The sequence below is a fragment of the Equus asinus genome, chromosome 3, assembly GCF_041296235.1.
Source record: "Equus asinus isolate D_3611 breed Donkey chromosome 3, EquAss-T2T_v2, whole genome shotgun sequence".
Taxonomy (NCBI): domain Eukaryota; kingdom Metazoa; phylum Chordata; class Mammalia; order Perissodactyla; family Equidae; genus Equus; species Equus asinus.
In genome coordinates, this window is record NC_091792.1 from 64,035,001 (window position 1) to 64,056,822 (window position 21,822).

Here is a 21,822-nt window from a genome sequence, read left to right on the forward strand (position 1 = left end):
AGAGGAGGGGAAGCCAGGAAGAGTTGGAACTGGAGCTTGAGAGAGAGCGAGGGTGAGCCCCGAGAGGGGAGGGGTGAGCAGTCGTCCCCTTAGCAACGAGGAGAAGTGTGCAGTCTTATGATGTGAGAGTCCAAGCTAGGGATTTTAGGGAGAAGAGAGAGAGAAAGTTCTGGAAGTAGCAATGAGGAGCAAAGAAAAACACCTATGGCACCCTAAGGCTAGTTGTATGAGAGTAGGAGAGAGAAATCCACATTTGAGAAGACAAGGGAAGCAGATTTCAGTTAGAACAAGAAAGTAAAAGAAATGTTCTGAGCAGAGGCAGAAGAAATCAGGGATTCTGTGGAGGACCCGCTGAGAGGTCCAGGGTCCACCATGGAAAGGTTTTGGCAGTTGGGGAGGGAGATGGGGTCAAAGGAGGATGAACAAGGCTGTTTGGGGCTTGTAGTAGGTGATGAGGGGTCCTGGGGGTCCTGGGGTTTCTGTGGGGCTGATATAAGCCAGGACCAAGGACTCAGTGAGGTTGATCATGCTGGTCTTGGGGCAGAAACTGATGGCGAGGCTGAGTGTTTGTGACAGGGGTCTTGCCAGGAGCACAATGAGTCCTAGGACACCCCCACCCCTGACAGTGGTGTGTGGGGGCCAGGGGAGAAGGATCCCTGTCCTACAGCCGAGGGGCTCTGGAGTTCATTTCGGCTGTTGTGGAGGCCAGGAGGGTGGTGGGAGGGATGACAGGGTTGGTAGGAAGTGATTCTAACAGAAGTGATGATAATACAGGGCTCCCCCTACTGGAGCGTGTGGCACTGGCAGGCACTGTGCCCAGGGCTTCAGTAAATTGTCTCCATTAGACCTCAGTATATGTTATTAGTCCCAGTTTGTCATTGTGAAGAGGAAGTCTTAGGTGCAGTAAATTGCCCAAGGTTGCCTGGCTAGTCAGAGGCAGAGCCTGGATTCAAATCCACACATGCCTGGTCCTTAAACCCCACCCCTCAGCACAGCTCACCCTAGCTCGGGTTCCAGGCCCTGGAGACCCTGTACAATCAAGAGCCGGCTGGGGGCGGCAAGGGGCCAGAAGGGTGGATTCCTGGAGTTTAGGGTTTCAGGGGTCGAGACCTTCCGGGGATGATGAAGCTAGGGTGGGGCTGTAGGAATAAATGGCTAAAATGCAAGGGACAGACGGAATGAATTATTCTGAGAGGTGCTGCTGGCAGGAAATAGATATAAATTCAAATAGCTTTGAACAAGAGCACAATGGCAGGGTCTTAAATGGCTTCTGAGGGAAGCTGGGACACTAACCTCTATGGCCTTCAGGTCAGAGAAATGCCCTGCCTTCCCGGTGCTCCTGCCCCTGCTCACTCCTGGGACTTCTGGCCTGGAGTCAAACCTGCATAGGCAGAGTTCAGCTGTTGGGTTTGAAGATCTAAACACACTGGGGAGAGGGGCCTAGGCAGAGTGGGGCTGGCCTGGCCCCACCCCTGCGCGCGTGGTTGCTGGTTAATGGGAAAGCCCAGCCACCAGCTGATGGGGGCTTGTGGTGGTCCCAGCCTTCTGCACAGCATCCTGAAGGCTGCCTGCTCCCTGCTGCCATCCCATTCCCTCCTCTCTAGCTCGAGCTTCAGTTCAAGTCAAGATTACCCAAGACGTTCATAGTGGACGGAAGAAGCCTCATCTGTCTATCAACAGAAAACCCTGTTGATAGGGGAGGCTGTGAGGGGGCCTGCTGCTAGCCTCCTCTCCTGCACCTCAGTATGGGTCTGTTTCTGTCATGCAAGGGTCATCTTGGGGAGCACAGGGACTGATGGTGGAGGGACTAGGAAGATAGAACATACTGGAGACCGGAAGGGGGCAGATTGAAGAGGATGAATGAGGGCAGGAGAAACTGAGGACAAACTTCTCAAGGAAGGCCGTGCTTCCGGTTGGCAGGAGCCACCTTGCTTTATGACCCCTCTCCCTGCGTGTTGATTCATAGAGCACCGTTCACTCTTCGAAGGGTCTCTGTTTGAAAGTAACCTCATAATTTGTCCATGAGTAAAAGTGAGCTTGACCTGGTCCCCTTGCCCGGCAAATTTTATCTTGGCATCTTGGTTCTCCCAATCCATTTGGACCTCTGTATATTCAGCCAAATGGAGGAATTCATTTCTTCCCTCCAGCATTTTGATGATTCCCCAACCCTGACCTAAGGGCATCTATTAAAATGTAAATGTAATGTCTTAAGTATGACCAAGGGGAGCTGTCTTTAACATGTAGGTTTATGTTGGGGTCCCTGAAGAGTGTGGACAGACTGCAGGTATGAAAGGCCCTGTCTTGCCAGCAAGTGGATGTGAGCCTGACTGCCTTGTGGATGCCCAGCGCAGCCCCTGCACCCTGGGCTTGTTGGGTGTGCCCTTCCCCCGTTTCTGCGAATGCCCCTCTTGGTAAAGGAGTTCTGTTTTGTGATCAGGAATATAAAAATGGTTGTTCTTGCTACTCTCTGTCTAGATAAGTTTTCAAAGCTCCAAAGTCTTATTTGTAGCAAGTTTAGGTCCTAGATTGGGCAAAAATCCATCTCCTAAGGAAACCCAGAAACGGAGCAGCCCCTGGATACAAAGGTAAATTGAGTGGTTAAGAGAAGGATGTTTCGGATCTCATGCTCCCTGGCTGCAGTTCCTGTCTTGGGAAAAGGCAATGATAAAGCAAACAGCGCCGGGGTTCTCCCTGGGGCCTACCCGAAGCAGTGGTCCTCTCCAGGATGCTCTATCATTGGTCTTGGGACAGGCTGCCTGAAGGAGAGAGAGCTGCCCTTCACCTGGCTGGGCTGGATGGGCGGTGGAGGTGGAATCTGGAAGCCAGCCCTCTTAACCAGTCATCTTGCCCAAGAAACGGGTGCTGAGTGAACTGTCCTTGTTATATTTCTTCCCCTGACTTCTCCACCACACGCAACTGTGTCTCTTCTCTAGACCTCACATTCCCTCCTTTCTGCAAGGCTGAAAAACCCCAGCTCTGCCACTTGCCTTGGGCAAATCACCTAACCTCTCTGAGGCTCATCTTTATTGTCTACCGAACAGGAGTAATAATACCTGTCTTCATGATTGTTGTTGAGTTAATAGAATTAGTGTATCTAAGTGCTCGGCCAGAATAGGTGCTTGGGAAGTGACAGCTGTTATTCTGTCGTGTTGCATTGTTGGAGATTCCAAAGCTGTTTTAAAATGTAGGTTTTATTATTATCCAGGTGTGCTGAGGCCAACAGAGCAGAGATGACTGCCATTGAGAAGATAGTTTGTTGTTTACAGTTCCCAAAAGGAGAGAGCACGCAGTGCATACCCTGGGCAGGGGGGTGTTGGGAGCACATGGGCAAGCACCAGGGCAGGTCAGGAGACAGAGGGGGTGAGGGGAAATGTGGGCAAGGGTCTTTATTGTGGTTTTCAAGGGAAGGAATGGACGAGGCAGGGTGAACGGTCTTAGGATTCAATAGCTTGAGTAATTTCATGGGCTCTGGAGCATGGGTACCTGGCTCTAGGGTGATTAGGGTGGGTGGATAGTGGCCAGAGTGTGAGAACTGATAAAGGGGTGTGGGGTACTGGCTCTGGATAGGTTGGTTTGCATAGGAAAGTCTTGCTTGTGGGAGAGTCCTTTAGTATCTCTAGGAATTGGCTACCCTGGGAGGGTCAATCTCTCCAGAGTCAGCAAGCCCTCAAGATGTTGAAGCATCAAATACAGACTAGAATATGTGGTTATGGGCCAACCCAGTGGTGTAGTGGTTAAATTTGCGCTCTCTGCTTTGGCAGCCTGGGGTTCACAGGTTCAGATCCCAGGCGTGGACCTACACACCGCTCATCAAGCCATGCTGTGGCAGTGTCACACATACAAAATAGAGGCAGATTGGCAATGGATGTTAGCCCAGGGCCAATCTTCCTCATCAAAAAAGAAAGAAAGAAAGAAAGAAAGAAAGAAAGAAAACGTGGTTATTACAAAGCCTGAACAATGGCTTGCAGTGGCCAGTAAATTTGTGTTTAGTTTATTAGTCTCATTTACCTACAAACAGCCTACAGATGTTAATTGAGCACCTGCTATATGCCAGGACCTGGGATCCAGAGGTGAATCATGAACCCTGCTCTCTGGGAGCTTACCCTCAACAAATCTGTATTTTGTTAATTGATTTGTGGGCACAATTCTATTCATGTTAGTAACTACACCATCATTGGCCACAATTTCCCAACAAAGCTCTATACAAGATAGCTGTTGGTTCCAGGCCTTACCAGGTGACAGAGGTCCATCATCTTCTCTCAGATCCACAGAACTCCCTTCTGTGGCTCCGCCTGCTCTGCTTTCTGTGCAGAAGCCACAGAGCCGGGGGCTGTGAGCCTGTGGGCTTCAGGGACACTTCCAGCTCAGTCCTGTACAGACGGCATGGGTTGGGATCTTAGCCTTCCTGTCTTCAAAACCAGATACCCAGATGGCCCTTCCAACTGAGTTGGAGGTGGAAGTTGGGGGAGTCAGAGAGGGGGTGTTAAACTTATCCAGTGCTGCCCCTCAGATAGACCAATTCATCAAACCAAGGCAGACCAGGAGACGGGAGGAAAGCTGCACTAGTGGCCTGGAAAGAGTAGTAATTTAAAAATGAAAATAGCTGGGCCCTGGCTTCCACATTGCAAACACATCGTCAGATGATTTATTTCCTCTGACAGGGCCAGGAAAGAAATTGGGAATCTTTTTGAGAGGGATCTAGGGCCACTCCTCCCCTGGAGGAGGAGGGTCTTTGGCCTGAATTTAAGCAGAATCCTGAGCCTGCTATTGTTTGGTCTCCCTGCACTGAGACAACATTTCTTCCAATCTGTGTGCTGCCCATTTTGGGCACGAGTTGGGCATCTTCCACCAGCCCCTGCCACCACTTCTTCTTCCTGGGGACTCCTTGGCTCCTTCCTGCCTCCCAGGTCTCAGTGATGGGCCAGCTCACCTTGACCGCCCTTGTCTCCCCTCCCACCTGGCTTTCTCTCTCCATCCCTCAGCCCCAGCTGCCAAATAATATGCACACCAGCCAGAGTCCCTTCCTCCTCCAGCTGAAAATAAGCACACAAGCCCCTGATTGTTTTCAAGGATTTTGCAGAGTAACTTGGGAAATAGATAGGGCTTAGGAAAAATAACAAATTTCGCAAAGAAGTTCCAAAATTACAAGATATCTTTAGAAGTACTAGGAGAAACTGTCCCAGGTCATCATAACATCTAAATCGAATTAGCTCTGGCCGTCCCTCCTTCCACCCACTCTCCCTTTCTTAGAAATGGATCTTAAAGGGTCAGACTCATCTGATCATGCAGATGACCATAGTCTTCTTTGCCTGGCACCCTCACTGGCCCCTCTGCCTGGAGGACTCAGGTCTGTGGTCCCACAGGGTAGAGGTGATTGGTGTTCACTGTATGCCAGTTGGTGGTTCGGGACTCTCCCAGACTCAGGTGAGATGAAACTGCAGGTGGGTGGGCCTCCTCTGCAGGTCCCTACCTCACACTCTCCTCTTCTCTTTATTGAGGGAAAGTAAACAGAGGTCTCCATTAAAGCCAGAAAGAGATGGCGGCTTCAAAGACAGAGGTTATTTGGGGCTGCTTATTACAATGAACAATGTGAGGAGTGAGTAGCCAGACTGAGGATGATGAAATCAGTCTTGGGTGGTTTAATGAAGATCCTTGGAGGCGATGAGCGCTGAGGTCCCTCCCGGCAATAAAACCTTATCTCCACCTGCTGTTTATGAACTCTGGGACCAAAGAGAACAGAAAGAAATGACTGTTTGTTGTTGGTAAACTCAATTAGGTGACAATAGAATCATTGCATCTTGTTTCTTATGTTGTTTAGACCCAGGTTCTTTGGAAACAAGTAAATATCCACCTTTATCAGATGCAATTAGGGAGTACTTTTTTTAATGGGAGGAAAATAAATTCCAACAGATAATTCCCTAAATGCTCTAGAATTATGATTAAGAAAATGAAAAATTAGGTTTTCAAAGAAAGGCTAACTCGATGAAGCGGATAGCTCAGAATGCTTGCCCGTGGTCTGACAGTCAGCGTGTGACAGAGGCGGGCTTTGACCTTTCCTCCGCAGAGCCCACACCCATGCTCTTCCTCCTGAGAGAGTCGATGCAGAGATTCTGGGGCTGCCACCGGAGTGTGGCACTGACCTTGGGGGACCGTCTCCCGACTCATCCTTGGCTCGACGGTCAGGAGCTGAGTGGTTTTCACATGAACTTTCCTTCCTGTTCTTTAATCCTTGCTTCCAAGTACCTCCCCACCCTCAGCGGAGAGTATTTTAGCAAAAGCTCTTTAGGGAGTACTCTCGTTCTCATGATCAAAAGGAATCCTTCACAATTTTAACTGCTGAGAATAATAAAATAGTTTGAGATAACCTCATTTTGAATGTGTCCTATTAAAAAAAAATCAAAGTTTGGGGCCGGCTCCGTGGCCGAGTGGTTAAGTTAGTGCACTCCGCTGCGGCGGCCCAGGGTTCAGATCCTGGGTGCGGACATGGCACCGCTCATCAGGCCACATTGAGGTGGCGTCCCACATCCCACAACTAGAAGGACCTGCAACTAAGATATACAACTGTGTACAGGTGGGGTTTGGGGAAATAAAGCAGAAAAAAAAATCAAAGTTAAAAAAAAACAACCAAGCTCTTATAATAGTAAGACTTTTCATTGATTTTCCAACAATGTGTCTTCACATTCTCTTTTGCTATGACAAATGGCTTACTCCAGGGCTGTGCACCTCTGTGCCATAGATGCGTGAGATTTCATTATTGAATCAGAACGTCCGGGGGTGGGGCTCAGGCCTCAGGATGTCTAAGAAGTTCCGTGCGTGATTATACTACTCGGCCAGGACTCAAGTGGCAGTTCAGTCCCGGTGAACTGCCCCACAGTTTACCTCTCCGTGCGCTAAGTAGCAATCCGAAGTCATGGGTGAGCAAAGAAAGCCAACATTTTGTTTATTTTTTCAGATGAAAATTTTGCTCAAAAATATGTTTTTACAGCCAACAAAAATGTGTCAACTATTTTCACAAGGCAAATGTAAGAGATGATCTTTGCAGCAAAAATAAATGCCTTACATATGTCTTTGTTCTTGCAAAGAAACTCGCCCTGCCCCAGAGGACCTGTTAGACAAGTGGGGCAGACAGAAATGTAAATAGACAATTGTGGATAAGGAGGTTAGTGCTAGCGATATGTGCAAGGTTCTGACCTGGTTCTTTCAGTGGCACTTAATCCTTAATGTTCAACTTTCTAGAATATTCTTATTTATTTATTTATTTATTTATTTATTTATTCGAGGAAGATTAGCCTTGAGCTAACTACTGCCAATCCTCCTCTTTTTTGCTGAGGAAGCCTGGCCCTGAGCTAACATCTGTGCTCATCTTCCTCTACTTTATATGGGGGACGCCTACCACAGCATGGTGTGCCAATGTCCGCACCCAGGATCTGAACTGGCGAACCCCGGGCCGCCAAGAAGCAGAACGCACGAACTTAACTGCTGCACCACCGGGCCTGCCCCTCTAGACTATTCTTGATCTTGAACATCTAAAACGTTTGATTTTGCTTCTCTATAAATGAAATCTCCTTGGAGTGCATGAACGTTTTTCTTGTAATTTGTCATTGAACTGTGATTTAATTACTTTCACTAAAGTCAGTGTTTCTCAGAAAGTGGCTATATACTATACAGTGGTATTCAAGATGACTGTGATACGCAGGTGCAAATTTGTTATTTTAATAGTTAGGTGTTTATTTTGATGTGTAATAGGAAGATACTAATTTTCCACTTATGATGATGATATAAAATTTCCTTCTCAATTTTAAGTTAAAAAAAATAGCCCTGGGGTACTCAGCTAGGGCAAAATTGTGCAGGCGAATTGAGCAGGTGGGATGTCTAGATGGGGGAAACTATCTGACTGCTTCCAGCCCACCAGCAGGAAGCCATGTGCTCCATGCTGAGATAAACAGCATCTCCTGGCCTGGCATTCAGGGCTGTTCTTCACGTCACTGTGTTAATTTTTAGTTTCTATTTGCTGTTAGAGACACTGGCCTTGCTGTCTCCAGGCCTCTCAAGTCCCCTTCCCTTGACTTCCTGATGTCCTGAGATGCCACCCTCATTTCTGGAAGCCACTGCAACATGGAAAACCTTTCTCCTGATTCTCTTAAATCTTGAAAGAGTTATTTTTCTTTTTTGTTTTTTGGTGTGCCATTTTCCCATCTATTTGGCCTTGTGTGTGACCATGTCTGCAAACAACAACTTTGTTTAATAAATAACAGCTTTGTCTGGTACTTTCTTCAGAGCTGCGCTCACATGGAGGAAGAATGTTTTCTTCTTGAAGTCACAGTTTTCAAATTTATAATAGCTGTAAATTGGAGGATTAAGCTGAAGAGAAAGACAATGGATTTCAGCCCATCTAGAGAGGCCTGTGCTTCGAGGCCCTGCTGAGTTACAGCCTCCTCCGTGCAGACTCTGGGACTACCTCCTGTCACAGAGTGGACCACTGCCCCTGCAATGCAATGCTTGGCTTGTGCCATCTCTCTCCTACACACCAACTCCTTCAAACCTGCCTAATAGTTACGTGTTTACATCTTTTCTTCCCCTCAGGTGGGAGCCTCTGAAGGGCAGTGGCCTTATTTTCATCTCTCAGTCAACAAATGTTTTCTGAGTGCCTACTGTGCACCAGGCAGTGGTCTAGGAACTGGGGCGTTGGAGGTGAGCAGTGCTGACAAAGCCTCTCCCTCCTGCAGCTTGTTAGCTTTGCATTTCCCAGTGTCTGTCAAAAGTATGTTAAGTATCTATTGCTGTATAACAAATCACTCCAAAACTTAGCATCTTAAAACTACAAAAATGTATTATCTTACCCAGTTTCTGAGGATGCCGTGAGTGTGCAAGGAAAGCTAAGATTTTATTTTTTTTCAGATCAAAATTTTGCTCAGAAATATGTTTCTGTATAATACAATCTGGCAGGAGTCTGGGAGCAGCTTAGCTGAGCACTTCTGGCTCAGGGTCTCCCATGAGACTGCTGTCAAGATCTCAGCAGGGTGTAGTCATCTGAAGTCTTGGTTTGGGTGGAGGATCTGCTTCCAAGCTCACTCACGTGGCTGTTGGCTGAAGGGCTCAGTTCCCTACCCTGTAGCCTCTCCATAGAGTGTTCATGACATAGTGGCTGGCTATGCCTCAAATGAGTGTCCCGAGAGAGAGGAAGAACGAGCAAGAAGGAAGCTACAGTGTCTTTCGTCTGATCTCAGAAGTGACACACCATCACTTCTGCCATATTCTACTGGTCACACAAACCAATCCTGGTACAATGCAAAGGGAGGCTATATAGGGGGCAGGGATCCTCCAGGGCCATCTTAAAGGCTGGCTACCACAGTAGGGCAATGGACAGTGGGTATTCAACAAATGTCTATTAAAGTTTTTACCCCAACAATCCATAGTTAAAGCCTCTACTTTTTTTTTTAATAGACTTTATTCTTTAGAGCAGTTTTAGATTTACAGCAAAATTAAGTGGAAAGTACAGAGAGTTCCCATATTCTCCCTGCCTCCATACACCCATGGCCTCCCTCGTTATCAACATCTCGCACCACAGTGTACATTTGTTACAACTGATAAACCTACATTGACACCCAAAGTCTGTAGTCTGTTAGGGTTCCCTCTTGGTGGTGCACATTCTGTGGGTTTGGACAAACGTGCAATGACCTGAATCCACCATTATAGTATCATACGGAGTAGTTTCACTGCCCTGAAATCCTCTGTGCTCCGCCTAGCCATCCCTCCCCACTCCCAACCACTGATCTGTTACCGTCTTCACAGTTCTGCCTTTTCCAGAATGTCATACAGCAGGAATCATACAGCGTGTAGCCGTTCAGATTGGCTTCTTTTACTTAGTAATATACATTTAAGTTTCCTTCATGTCTTTTCATGGCTTGATAGCTCATTCTTTTACTTTTTTTTTTTTAACAAATAAATGAGCATACTTTTTGCCCTGGCTTTGCTGATTGTATCATCTTGGAGTGTTTTTGATCTTCCACCAAGCCTAAATAATTTGAATGTTTACCCAGCTAACATGCTGCTGCCACGCTAAATTAAAAAGTCAATAAATGTGTTTGAGGCAGACTTAGTAACGTGTCTTTCCCCTAAATTTTCTTCTTTCCCCTTACAATCGTATTCTCTAGCCATCTTGCCAGAACCATTCATGTTCTGCTTGTCTAAGCATTTGTGGAAAACCTCTATTAGAAACCCTTATTGTGCTGTATTTAGAGTGGATTTTGTTTAATGTACAAAGTAATCTAGTCTTGCTAAAAGAACTGAGCTATCTCAGAGGAAGGTCTATGTCGTGTGTGTTAGTTGATGAAGGGACCTGTCACCAGGGGGTGCTTGCCATTGAACAGAAGCCTCAGGTAGAGGGGAAGGGACGAAATAGAGCTATGAGATGGCAGTTTGCCCTGCTCTCACGGTGAACTAGCAACACACATGCCAACAACACAGGCAAGGTTCAAGTGAGCAGCATTGTTGGCTGTGTGATTTCCTCCTCCTATTCTGCCAAGACTGAAAGTCAGTACAGAATTGACAATAAAAGGATGGTGTTTTACAAAGCTGGAGGCATCACAATCCCTGACTTCAAAATGTACTACAAAACTACAGTAATCAAAATAGCATGGTACTGGTACAAAAACAAGCACACAGATCAAGGGAACAGAATTGAAAGCCCGGAATTAAAGCCACACATCTACAGACAGTTAATCTTTGACAAAGGAGCTAAGAACATACAATGGAGAAAGAAAAGTCTCTTCAATAAATGGTGTTGTGAAAACAGGACAGCCACATGCAAAAGAATGAAAGTAGACCATTATCTCATGCCACACACAAAAATAAACTCAAAATGGATCAGAGACTTGAAAGTAATACCTGAAACCATAAAACTTCTAAAAGAAAATATAGGTAGTACAATCTTTGATATGAATCTTAAAAGAATCTTTTTGAATGCAACATCTATTCCGGCAAGGGAAAAAAAGAAAAAATAAACAAGTGAGACTTCATCAGACTAAAGAGCTTCTGCAAAGCGAAGGAAACCAGGATCAAAACAAAAAGACAACCCACCAATTGGGAGAAAATATTTGCAAATCATATATCTGACAAGGGGTTAATCTCCAAAATACATAAAGAACTCACACAACTGAACAACGACAAAACCAACAACCCAACCAAAAAATGTGCAGAGGATATGAACAGACATTATTCCAAAGAAGATATAAGATGGCCAATAGACACAAGAAAAGATGTTCAACGTCACTAATCATCAGGGAAATGCAAATCAAAACTACACTAAGATATCACCTTACACCCATTAAAATGACTATAATCACCAAGACAAAAAATAGCAAATGTTGGAGAGGGTGTGGAGAAAAGGGAACCCTTATACACTGCTGGTGGGAATGCAAACTGGTACAGCCACTATGGAAAACAGTATGGAGATTTCTCAAAAATTAAAAATCCCACCACTGGGTATTTATCCAAAGAACTTGAAATCAAAGAACTTGAAATTCAAAGAGACTTATGCACCCCTATGTTCATTGCAGCATTATTCGCAATAGCCAAGATGTGGAAGAAACACAAGTGCGCATCAACTGGTGATTGGATAAAGAAGATGTGGTATGTATACACAGTGGAATACTACTCAGCTATAAAAAAAGACAAAATCATCCCATTTGCAACTACATGGATGGACCTTGAAGGTATTATGTTAAGCGAAGAGAAAGGCAAACACTGTATGATTTCACTCATATATGGAAGATAAGCAAACACATGGACAAAGAGGACATGTCATTCAGGTTACCAGGGTGAAGGGGGTTGGGGGATGGGCACAGAGGGAGCACTTACATGGTTACAGACAAATAATGAACAACTGAAATTTCACATTGCTGTAAACTATTATGACCTTAATAACAATAATAATAATAATAACAATAAAAGGATGGTGTTCTAATTAGTGGGATTAAAGGAAGAAGAGTCCTTGACCTTGTGACTGATTGGTTTAGGAAAATGTTTTCACTCCTAGAGGAAGGAAGACATCCTTATTTTTTTTGGTTTCTTCCCCAAGATAAAAAATTTCAAGCTGAACGACAATTAGCACTAATCTGGCACCTTATAAATTGTGACGTAGCCTTGAAAGTCAAGCTGTGAGTGGATGTGGTTTGCACTTGATCCTCACGGTATTAACGTTCAGTTTACTAAACTGGCTGCCTCGAGTTCAGGCATGTTATAACGCCTTGTTGTGCCTCAATAAAAAAGTTAGATGCAAAAAAATTACATCAACTTTTTTTTTGAGAAAACAATTTGTTATAGTGAACCAGAAATAAAAGATTCCACTGAAACTGGAACAGTTAACAGAATATGTTTGAACTCAATTAAATCTTCAAGGGAAATAAGAAGAGTGTCAAACAAGCCAATTAGTGGAGAAGCCAAGATTGATTTGGGATAAACATAAGGATAATCGCATTTCAGCAGGGGTGTCTTCTGAGCCCTCCCAGCTGTTAGTCTGCCATCATTTTCATCATCTCCTAAAGAGAAAGCAGGGCTTAGAGCAGGAGAGCAGGAACAACCAGCATGATAATGATGGCTCATATTTGTATAAATGCAGTGCTATGCCTACTGTTCTGACTCTCAAGGAAAACAGACTTTTTTCTAATAAGTTGCAACCAGACAGCCAGCAGCTCTCATAAGGAAAAAACAAGAAAAAAAAAGATGAAATGCTACAAGAAGCCTACATCTTTAGGAGCAAAACAAATTATAGATCTTAGTGTGTGGAAAGGGATGGAAAATCCTGGAAAACAAGATTTAGGGTGAGTTAGAAAGATGTACTCTGCACAAGTCAATGGAAAATCAGGTTAACTCTTCAAAATTTGCTAACATTTAAGGGTTGATGAAAATGATAATTGAATTTGTATTTCTTGACAACTTGCTCCAAATTGTACCCAATGTTTCATAGAAATACTACGTAATAGTTCAACTTAGCTGTTTTACTAGCAGTATTTTCAATAAAATGGAGTAAATGAGTAGGAAAATATTTCTCAATTACCAATAACTCTTGGGAGCCGGGGCACCAGTGTGGTCACCACCATTTCCCTCGTGGTGACCAAACCTCCTGGAGGTGGTAATGATACCTGAGAGGTAATAAGTAGCCCCTGAAGTACCCCCCTTGCAAATGCAAAGTTACGAAGGATTACAAACATCACACCATCTTTAAAAACATTTCTGAATATCAATTATTTCAACATCTATTGTCAACCTTTTTCTGCTCCCACACCTTCCTCCATGTGCGACACACTCCATTGAGCCATGCTATCACTTGCAGGAGATGGAGAATAAGCATAATAGGGGCATGCATCTTTTGAAAAAATGCCCTCTATCGATTTTTACCTGTCCTGCTGGAGGTCAGGGTGGGAGAGCTTCCCTTCCTTTCCACTGTCACTTGACACGGCGAATGACATTAGTGAATTTCCTGGCCTCTGCACGGGCCATCTGAGAAGGCTGCCTTGAAGGAGAAATCCTGCTGAAATATGACCAGGAGTTAGTGCACCTGGGGCCTCACCCAGGGTTTGCGGCTAACATTTGACGTCCTTTATCTGCAAACTGAAGGGGCTGGATCCATAAGGTCCGGTAGAGCGCTGATATTTTGCTGTTGCATTTTGGCCAGAAGCTGCTGAGCCTTGTGTAGTTGCCCAGGATGAAGTTAGTATGTTTTTCTGGAAATCTAAACCCAGGTTGCAAACTGGTGGTCAGATCTGGCATGCAAATGTGTTTTGTTTACACTTCCCAGTGTTTTTTGCTTTTTGTCTTTTTTAAAAAAAAATTCTTTGTCAACACTAAAACAATAGGAGATTTCTCAAAATCGCTTCTGGCTTCTCTTAAAAATTTTGATCTGGCAACACCCGACCCTTGTTCCTACACCACAGCCTCTTCCAGACTGGGCATGCGCTTTTGGGTTCCCCAGGCCTACCTGGCCCACTTTGTTCATTTCCACCCCTTGGCCACTGTAGACACTGGAGTTTGCAACCCCTGTGTTATTTTCTCCATACTCTCTCAGGACAATGGTGCTTTGGAAAGGACACATATTCCAGCCTATTTGAGCTTTCTCTGCTGCTTGCACTGGCCCTGGGAAGGTGGGTTTGTGTGGGCACGTGAGCTGCGGGCATGCCTGTCTGGCTCGTTCATGAGTGCAGAGGGTGGGAGGAGAGCTAGTAGCTGAAAAGATTGTCAAGGTTCTGAAAAGTTCCCCATCGTTACAGCTGCATAACAGATGTGCAGGTGTATGAGTGTGAACATCTGTGCATCAGGGAGAGATGAGAGCAAAAGAGAAAAAAGCTTCTGGGGTTTTCAAGTGCCTTTTTTCCTTGTTGTCTAGGTCCGTGCCACAAACGACGGACGGGTGGCTGCTGTACCCAGCTGGGCTCCCTGTCAGCCCTGAAGCATGCTGTCCTAGGACTCTACCTGCTAGTCTTCCTGATTCTTGTGGGCATCTTCATCTTAGCAGGTAAGAGTACCTTTCCTGTCCTGGCCTTTAAGGATGTGACAGGAGGCAGTAAGCGAGATCAGATGGGAACTGGTGAGCTGGAGCCTCCGCTCTTCATTCCCACGGTCACGAGCCCTAACACTGCCCTTATCACCACGGAAACCACGAAGGAGGAAGCCGACCCATCTTTCTGACTGGGCATGATTCTTAACAGCATTGCCTGTTTCGTGTGGGATGAGGAGTTGGCAGGGGCTGTGTGAGCTTGGGAAATCTCAGTCCAGGAGCAGAGACCTAGCTGCTCTGAGTGGCTCTTGACTTTTTCCGCATCACTGTGTGCATTACATTGGGCCTCTCTGGAGCTCTGTGCACAAAGCAGGCTGGGCCCCTTGTCCTGGGGTGCAATGAAAATAGTCATGAGACGTTGTGCCACTGAGGCTAATCAGGGTCATGGTAAACCTGCTGCCCTTTTGTAGTTATTGGGCGTGGGGTGGGTTTACCCAGTTCAGCCAGGCTCTTCCCCCTAGTTTCTGTCTGCAAGCCAGGCTGGTGATGAGCTGGAGTTTGGAGCCCATTCTCTAGCCAGGAAGAAGCAGAGCTCATGGACTTAGGAAGGGATCACATGGAGGACCCCATGCTTCGAGCAGCCCAGCTCACCACCCACAGGTCACCCCACCATGATGGAGGTGGTGAAGTAGATAGGGACAGAGGCTGTGATGGTCTCTCCTGACTCCCACCCAGAGAAAGGGATGCTCAATTACCACTTTTCTCACTGGAGGTATGTAGAGCTGACAAAGTAAGCCAAGGGATCAGTATATTTCACCCTCACTTGTCTTACATGAGTATCTACTTTGTGCCAGGCTCCATGCCATGATTGAGGACACAGCTAAATAAGATCTAAGCGCTTGCCTCAAGGAGCTCCCAGTCTTGAGGATGAGGCAAGAGCACACAGATAGAGCCCTGTCTCCAGGCAGAATGCAATAGGGACTACGATGGGGACGATATGTCAACACAACAATTGGTATGGTAACCTAGAGTAAAAAGTGTGGGTGTTGCATGGAGAAGTGATAGAGGGGAGGGAGGCTTGCTCAGAGCGAGGCTGCTGGCCAGGTGGAGCTGACTTGAAGTGCTGAGGGTGAGGTCCTTTGGTTAACTCTAGGCCAGAATCTGGAGGTTAAGCTCTTGCTGATAACCTTTCGCTGGCAATCCTGAGGCAGATGCCCAGGACCTCCCTGGTCTTGATTCACTTCCTATCCAGTGAGAATCGTTCTTGGGCCCTGTGATGGGATGGTCAATGCTGCCTTCACCCTCAGGTTTCAACACTCGGGGCAAAGGGCACCATTAGGGGTGGTGTCTGTCCCGCCAACCATTGACCTGGGAGAGTAGCCAACAGCAACAATGAGAGAAACTCATGATTCATCCCAAGGACCAAAGGATGATGTCCAGCCAGAGGCTGATTTGGACATGTTCTTGGGCTGCTCTGTGAGAGATTGGAATCTGGGTTTTGTGGGCTTGGCAGCCACGACCATAACAAATTTCCAGAATGTTTGGAAAGTGTTTCACCCCAGCCGGAAAGCTGGGCTATGGTATTACAAGTACTCTGCTAAACAGGAACTTTTAGGTTACAGAAGAGGGTCTCTAGGAGAGAGCCAGGCTGGTGGGGACCCTGGGGCAGGGCTCTGGAGGCCTGGGAGGCCTGGAAGGGCATCATCTCTAGGGGAAGAGAAGACTTGTAGAGTAATGAAAGGTCTCTTCCGGTGTCTGATGGGCTGACACGTGGAAAAGGGCAGACGTATTCTGTGTGGCCTCAGATGGTAGAACTCGATGAATGGGTGGATTTTGTAAAGAGACAGATTTCCATTCAAAATAGAGGAGAGTTCTAACAAGCAGTGCTGTCCAACATGCTGCACAGCAGATTTTTCTCTTGGCTTGGAGTTTGAATGGGATTTATGATGACATCCAGGAAGTTTCAGAAAAGAGGGTGAAACATAGTTTCCCAATCTGATGACAATGTTGCATTGCTTCCTTGGTTGTTCCACGTGGAAACCTAGGGAGGATTTTAATCAAGATCACCTTTGAACCTGAAGTTTCTGAGTCCCAGATTGTCTGTGTGGAGTAAAAATTTTGGGTGGATTGGAATTGATCTGATGAAGCAGAGCATCATGCTTTATCTCTTGGCTCTGTGGCATGGCCACTGTCACCTCCCCAGTTTCTTGTCTGGAAAATCATGTTGGCCTCTGGGAGAGGCTTAGTGAGAGTGACCAATGAAAGAATACAGTCACCAGCTACCTCTTCCCTAGGGAGGGGACTTAGGAATGTGGTGGACAAGTCTGGGGTTCTTCAAGGAGGTCCTGCCTCACCTTAGGTGGGAGGTTTCTTCAGGTTACCCTGATTGAAGACCTCCAGTGAGGCTCCCTTTTGGAAAATACCAAGATGGTAAGGAGACCCATGGTTCAGCATAAACCAGAGCTTGCCTGGCCTTCTGTTAGGTATCCTGCTGTGGCCACTTCCCCATCTTGGGTAAAACGTGCTCTCTACTGCCCTGCTGAGGTCACCTTGTACAGGAGGTACAACGGACTGAATTGTGTTCCCCACAAATTTATATGTTGAAGCTCTAACCCCACAAAGTGATGGTATTTGGAAGTTGGGTCTTTGGAGGTAACTAGGTCATGAGGGTAGGGCCCTCGTGGTGAGATTAGTGCCCTTATAAGAAGAGGCATGAGAGAGAGAGAAAGGGAGAGAAAGGAGGGGGAGAAATGTCTCTCCACTAGGTGAGGACACAGTGAGAAGGGGCCATCTGCAAGCCAGAAAGAGAGCTGTCACCAACAACTGAATCTGCCCACACCTTGATCTGGGACTTCGCAGCCTCCACAGCTGTGACAATAACATAAATGTCTGCTGTTTAAGCCTCTCAGTCTGTGGTATTTTTTATAGCAGCTCTAGCTGACTCAAACAGGAGGAATTCTGTTTGAACCACTCTTAGACTTCAAAACCTCCTCATCGACACAAAGCTCATACATTTCACAACTGGGTGACAAGATTATCCACTGCAACCCAGTGCCATGTCTGAATATCTGATTGGTAACATCTGATGGGAGTACAAATGCTTCTTCTTACTGTTCACATGGGACTTCTGAATTCATCTCTTTATCTAAGTATTCAAAATAAAAAGCCAATACTGTACCTTGTGTTTATGCATCATCCCAATTTCCTCTGTCAGAAGGTTAATCCAGCCATTGCCCAAATTATTATCTCAGTTGGGCTTTCTACCCCCCATCTAACTACCCATTCCTGACCAGCATCCTCTTGGGACTTTCCTCAGATACTCCCACACCATCGCTGGGTTCTATGCCCACATCATCTTCCAAGGAGGCAGAATGAGTCCATTCTTTCTACTCCCAAATTCTTCTAAGTCTTTCTATCTCTTCAACCCATTTTGTTTAGTACCTGGGCTGATGGTTCCCTATTATGTTTTTGTTCTGTTCCAGACTCATTTTTGGACAATACAGACTATCAGGCTTAAGTTCATGAACAGGAGAATTGAGATTGGCTGGTCACGTGGTCAGGAGGTCCTCAGTCTAGCATTTTAGGGAAGATGTTCTCTGTGATGAAGCTTAAGGGTTAGAGGAGAATCAATCTCACCTGTGACTGTTCTGGGACATCACCATAGTGACAAACATCATCAGGAACTACCTCTTTCTTTTTTTTTTTTTTTTCCTTTTTCTCCCCAAAGCCCCCCGGTACATAGTTGTGTATTCTTCGTTGTGGGTTCTTCTAGTTGTGGCATGTGGGACGCTGCCTCAGCGTGGTCTGATGAGCAGTGCCATGTCCGCGCCCAGGATTCGAACTAACGAAACACTGGGCCTCCTGCAGCGGAGCGCGCGAACTTAACCACTCGGCCACGGGGCCAGCCCCAGGAACTACCTCTTTCTTCCCTTTCCTGTCATGACTCTATTGAGGAATTTGAATTTCCACTGCAAAAATGAAACAGCAGAAAGGGGAAGTGCAAACTTCTGGGGTTCTAATTTGGTGGGAAACTGGAGTATTACAGCTAATGTAGACTACAGAACAGGACCAGGGAGAGTTCCTGGTGAAACGTGGTCTCCTCTCCCACCTTAATTTAATCCTCTCTTAACAGCAGCAGTCAGACGTTGCCATCATCCTTCTCAATAAGTGCTTAACTTGTGCATGAGTGCTCAGTGGGTGCCAGCAAGGGAACAAGCCCTGGTGTTTTAGTCCATTCAGGCTGCTGTAATCAACTTCCATAGACAGGGTGGCTTAAACAACAAACATTGATTTCTCATGGTTCTGGGGGCTGGAAGTCTGAGATCAATGTGCTGGCAGATTTGGTGTCTGGTGAGATCCTGCTTCTTGGATCTCACTCTCTAGGATCTCATTTATAGATGGCCGTCTTCCCTCACTGTCCTCACTTGGTGGAAGCGGTGAGGGAGCTCTCTGGGGGCTCTTTTATAAGGGCACTAATCCCATTCAAGAGGGTTCCACCTCATGACTTAATCACATCACAAAGGCCCCACCTCCTAATACCATCAAATTAGGGGGTAGGATTTCAACACATGAATTTGGGTGGGACACCAACATTCAGTCTATAGCATGGGAATAAAAAGAATCATGAGATATGATCCCTGCTCTGGGAGGGTTCAAAATCATAAACACAAATACCCATTAGGACAGTATGATGTAGCTAATGCTATGAGCCAAATTATGTAAAGGAGAGCCTGATTCCCGAGAGCTGGAGTGGTTAGGGAGGCCTCAGCCTGGGAAGGGCTGAACGCTGAGTGATCCAAATGTTGTCTGAACTGAGCACCCCTTTTTCTGATCATCTTGTTTCAAGTAGGTCTGTCCCTGACTCGCAATCAGAGAACAGTGTGCTCAGAGCCCATGTCCATGGATGTGACAGATTACTGACACCATCATGCATCTTGGAATTAAGGGTGTGATGCCTTTGGCCTTTATTGGGACATTCTGTGAGAAACAGCACCGTGAAAGCCCATCCTGTGCTTGTTGCAAGGGTGCTGTTGAGGATGTGGTTCATTCCATTACACGGTGTCAACTAAGAGGGCCCATGTGGAAACCATTTTCTGCCCTAGTCTCAGAAGGAGGTATGCTTTCCTTGAGAACTTAGTTTGTTTGAACCTTTGGGAGACTGTGAATGTGAAAGTAAGTAAAATCGCTTTCAAGGAAGTAATTAATGCAAACTGAGAGTTAGTTGTCATCCATTCTAAGGTGTATGAATTTGAAGGTGATTAAAACGAAAGCCTGGAGACAGATCTGTGGTCCCCCCACAGCAAGTGCCCAGACTTTAGGGAAAGCATTTTTCTGTGGGTCTCATTCCTGCCTCATTTAGCATCTCCAACTTATTCTTCCTTCATCTTGTTCTCATCTACTCTTATCTTCGTCTATTTTATGTGTCCTTGTAAACTGTCTTAATCCTTCTTGGAACAAGAAAGGGTGTCATGCACAGTTTTGTCTTTTAAAAAATATTCTGTCTACTCTCTGCAAGTTCATGATGTTTTTTAATATGTGAATGGATGAATGACTAAGTAAATGAATGACAGAGACAAGGAAGTGTAAAGGGGATCTTATTTTTGGAAAAAGGTTATTATTTCAGTCTTAGCCAAGTATCGAATGACATGGTAAATATGGAATCACCACTCAAGAACATGTGGCTAGTCAAAGAAGTAGGTGTATAATTAATTATATCAATACACACACACCATAGTATGTACTGGATTGGCATTATAGCATCTAGGGAAAATATTAAGACAGGCAGGATCACGGAGTACCTTATACTGGTTAACACCATGGACTTTCAACCATAGTGTTTGAACCAAGGACTCAAACCCGCCTGTCTGGTTTGAAATCCCCTTTCTCCATTACCAGCTATGTGACATTGACCAAGTTACTTGAGCTTTCTGTGCCTGAGTTTCCCCATCTGAGAATTGGAGAAAGAAGTATACCCACCTCATTGGGTTGTTATGAGAGTTAAATAAGTGAATATATCTAAAGCTCTTAGGAAAGTGCCTGGCACACAGTATGCACGATAGAAGTAGTAGCCATCATTGTTGTTTTTATAGTCTTAGTATTACCACTACTGTTAGCATTATTACTCATGTTTTTCTTGCTTTTCTTTGCAGTCAATTAAGCTTGATAATGTGAACTGAGAGAAAAATTTTGGTCCATTCCCAGCTCATCCATTAACACTCTATAACCTTGGGAAAAATCAGTTTGCTGTCTGAACCTTAGGACACTTATTTGTAAAATGAGCAGGTTAAACTAGATCAGTTCCTCAAAGTTTTGACCGTGACCTACATTAAGAAATATATTTTACGTCACAACTAGTTCACATATAAACACATAACTGAAATCTTCTTAAATGTGGGATGAATGCTGATGATTTTCTATTCTATTCATTTTTCAAAAACTAGTCACAACCCGTACATTTATTTCATGGTCCATGAACAGGATACAAGCCATCATCTGAAAAACAATGGGCTAAATGATAGCTCTATTACTCTGTGTGTCTTTCAGACATTCTAAGAAAATAGCTATATTCTCTTCAGGATATGGGCTTTGAGGGTAAACCTCTAAGTTCAAATCCGGGCTGTGCCATTGAAAGCTTCTATAATCTTGGGGCAAATAATTTAACTTCTCAAATCCTCAGTTTCCTCATCTATCAAATGGGATGAAATAGTACCTAACCCAAGGGTTGTTGTGATTAATTAATTAATACATGAAAACTCGTAGTGCCTGGCACGTAAAAAGTACTCAATTAATGTTAGATATTATTATTATCATCATCATTATTGGAATAATCCGAGGGATTTTGCTGTCAGAATAGCAAAGGATTAGAAACCTACTCTTTTAGCCTGAGTACCCAGTGGTTTTGTCCACAAACGGAGAGAATTGTGTGCTTGGTGTGGTGGGAGGGCATGTGCCCACAGCCCACACGTTTCTAATAAACACACAGGGGAAGCCTGGAGACTTTGTCTGGGTGATCCTGGGCTTGCCATGACAGCGCAGGGCTCAGTACACCAAGAAATAGGATAGTGTTGTCAGCACTGTGGCTCCTCTGGGGAGGGAGTGAGCGAGCCAGCTCTGTGATGCCATTCCCACGTGGCACTCAGGAGCTTGGCAGGGCCTCAGAAGACGTCTTGTTCAACCTCCCTCCCAGAGCAAGACCTTCCCTCCTGACTTCCCAGACCGACAAGGTGTTCTGCCTCTACTGAAGAACAGCCACAAGTCACAGAAACTTCTTCCTAATCTTCCTTGATTATCCCACACATGCTGGTTCTAGTCCCTTTTGCAGGAACAAG

At 45.5% G+C, this 21,822-nt stretch overlaps 1 protein-coding gene across 2 annotated transcripts in view; it reads left to right on the forward strand.

The window, feature by feature from the left end:
- Window positions 1-21,822, forward strand: part of SCARA5 (scavenger receptor class A member 5) — a 114,956-nt gene that overhangs the window by 16,804 nt on the left and 76,330 nt on the right. For both annotated transcript variants that reach the window (XM_014843315.3, XM_014843317.3), the window contains exon 3: window positions 14,384-14,512. In XM_014843315.3, the coding sequence (XP_014698801.1) occupies window positions 14,384-14,512 (129 nt within the window). The remainder of the gene's footprint in view (window positions 1-14,383; window positions 14,513-21,822) is intronic.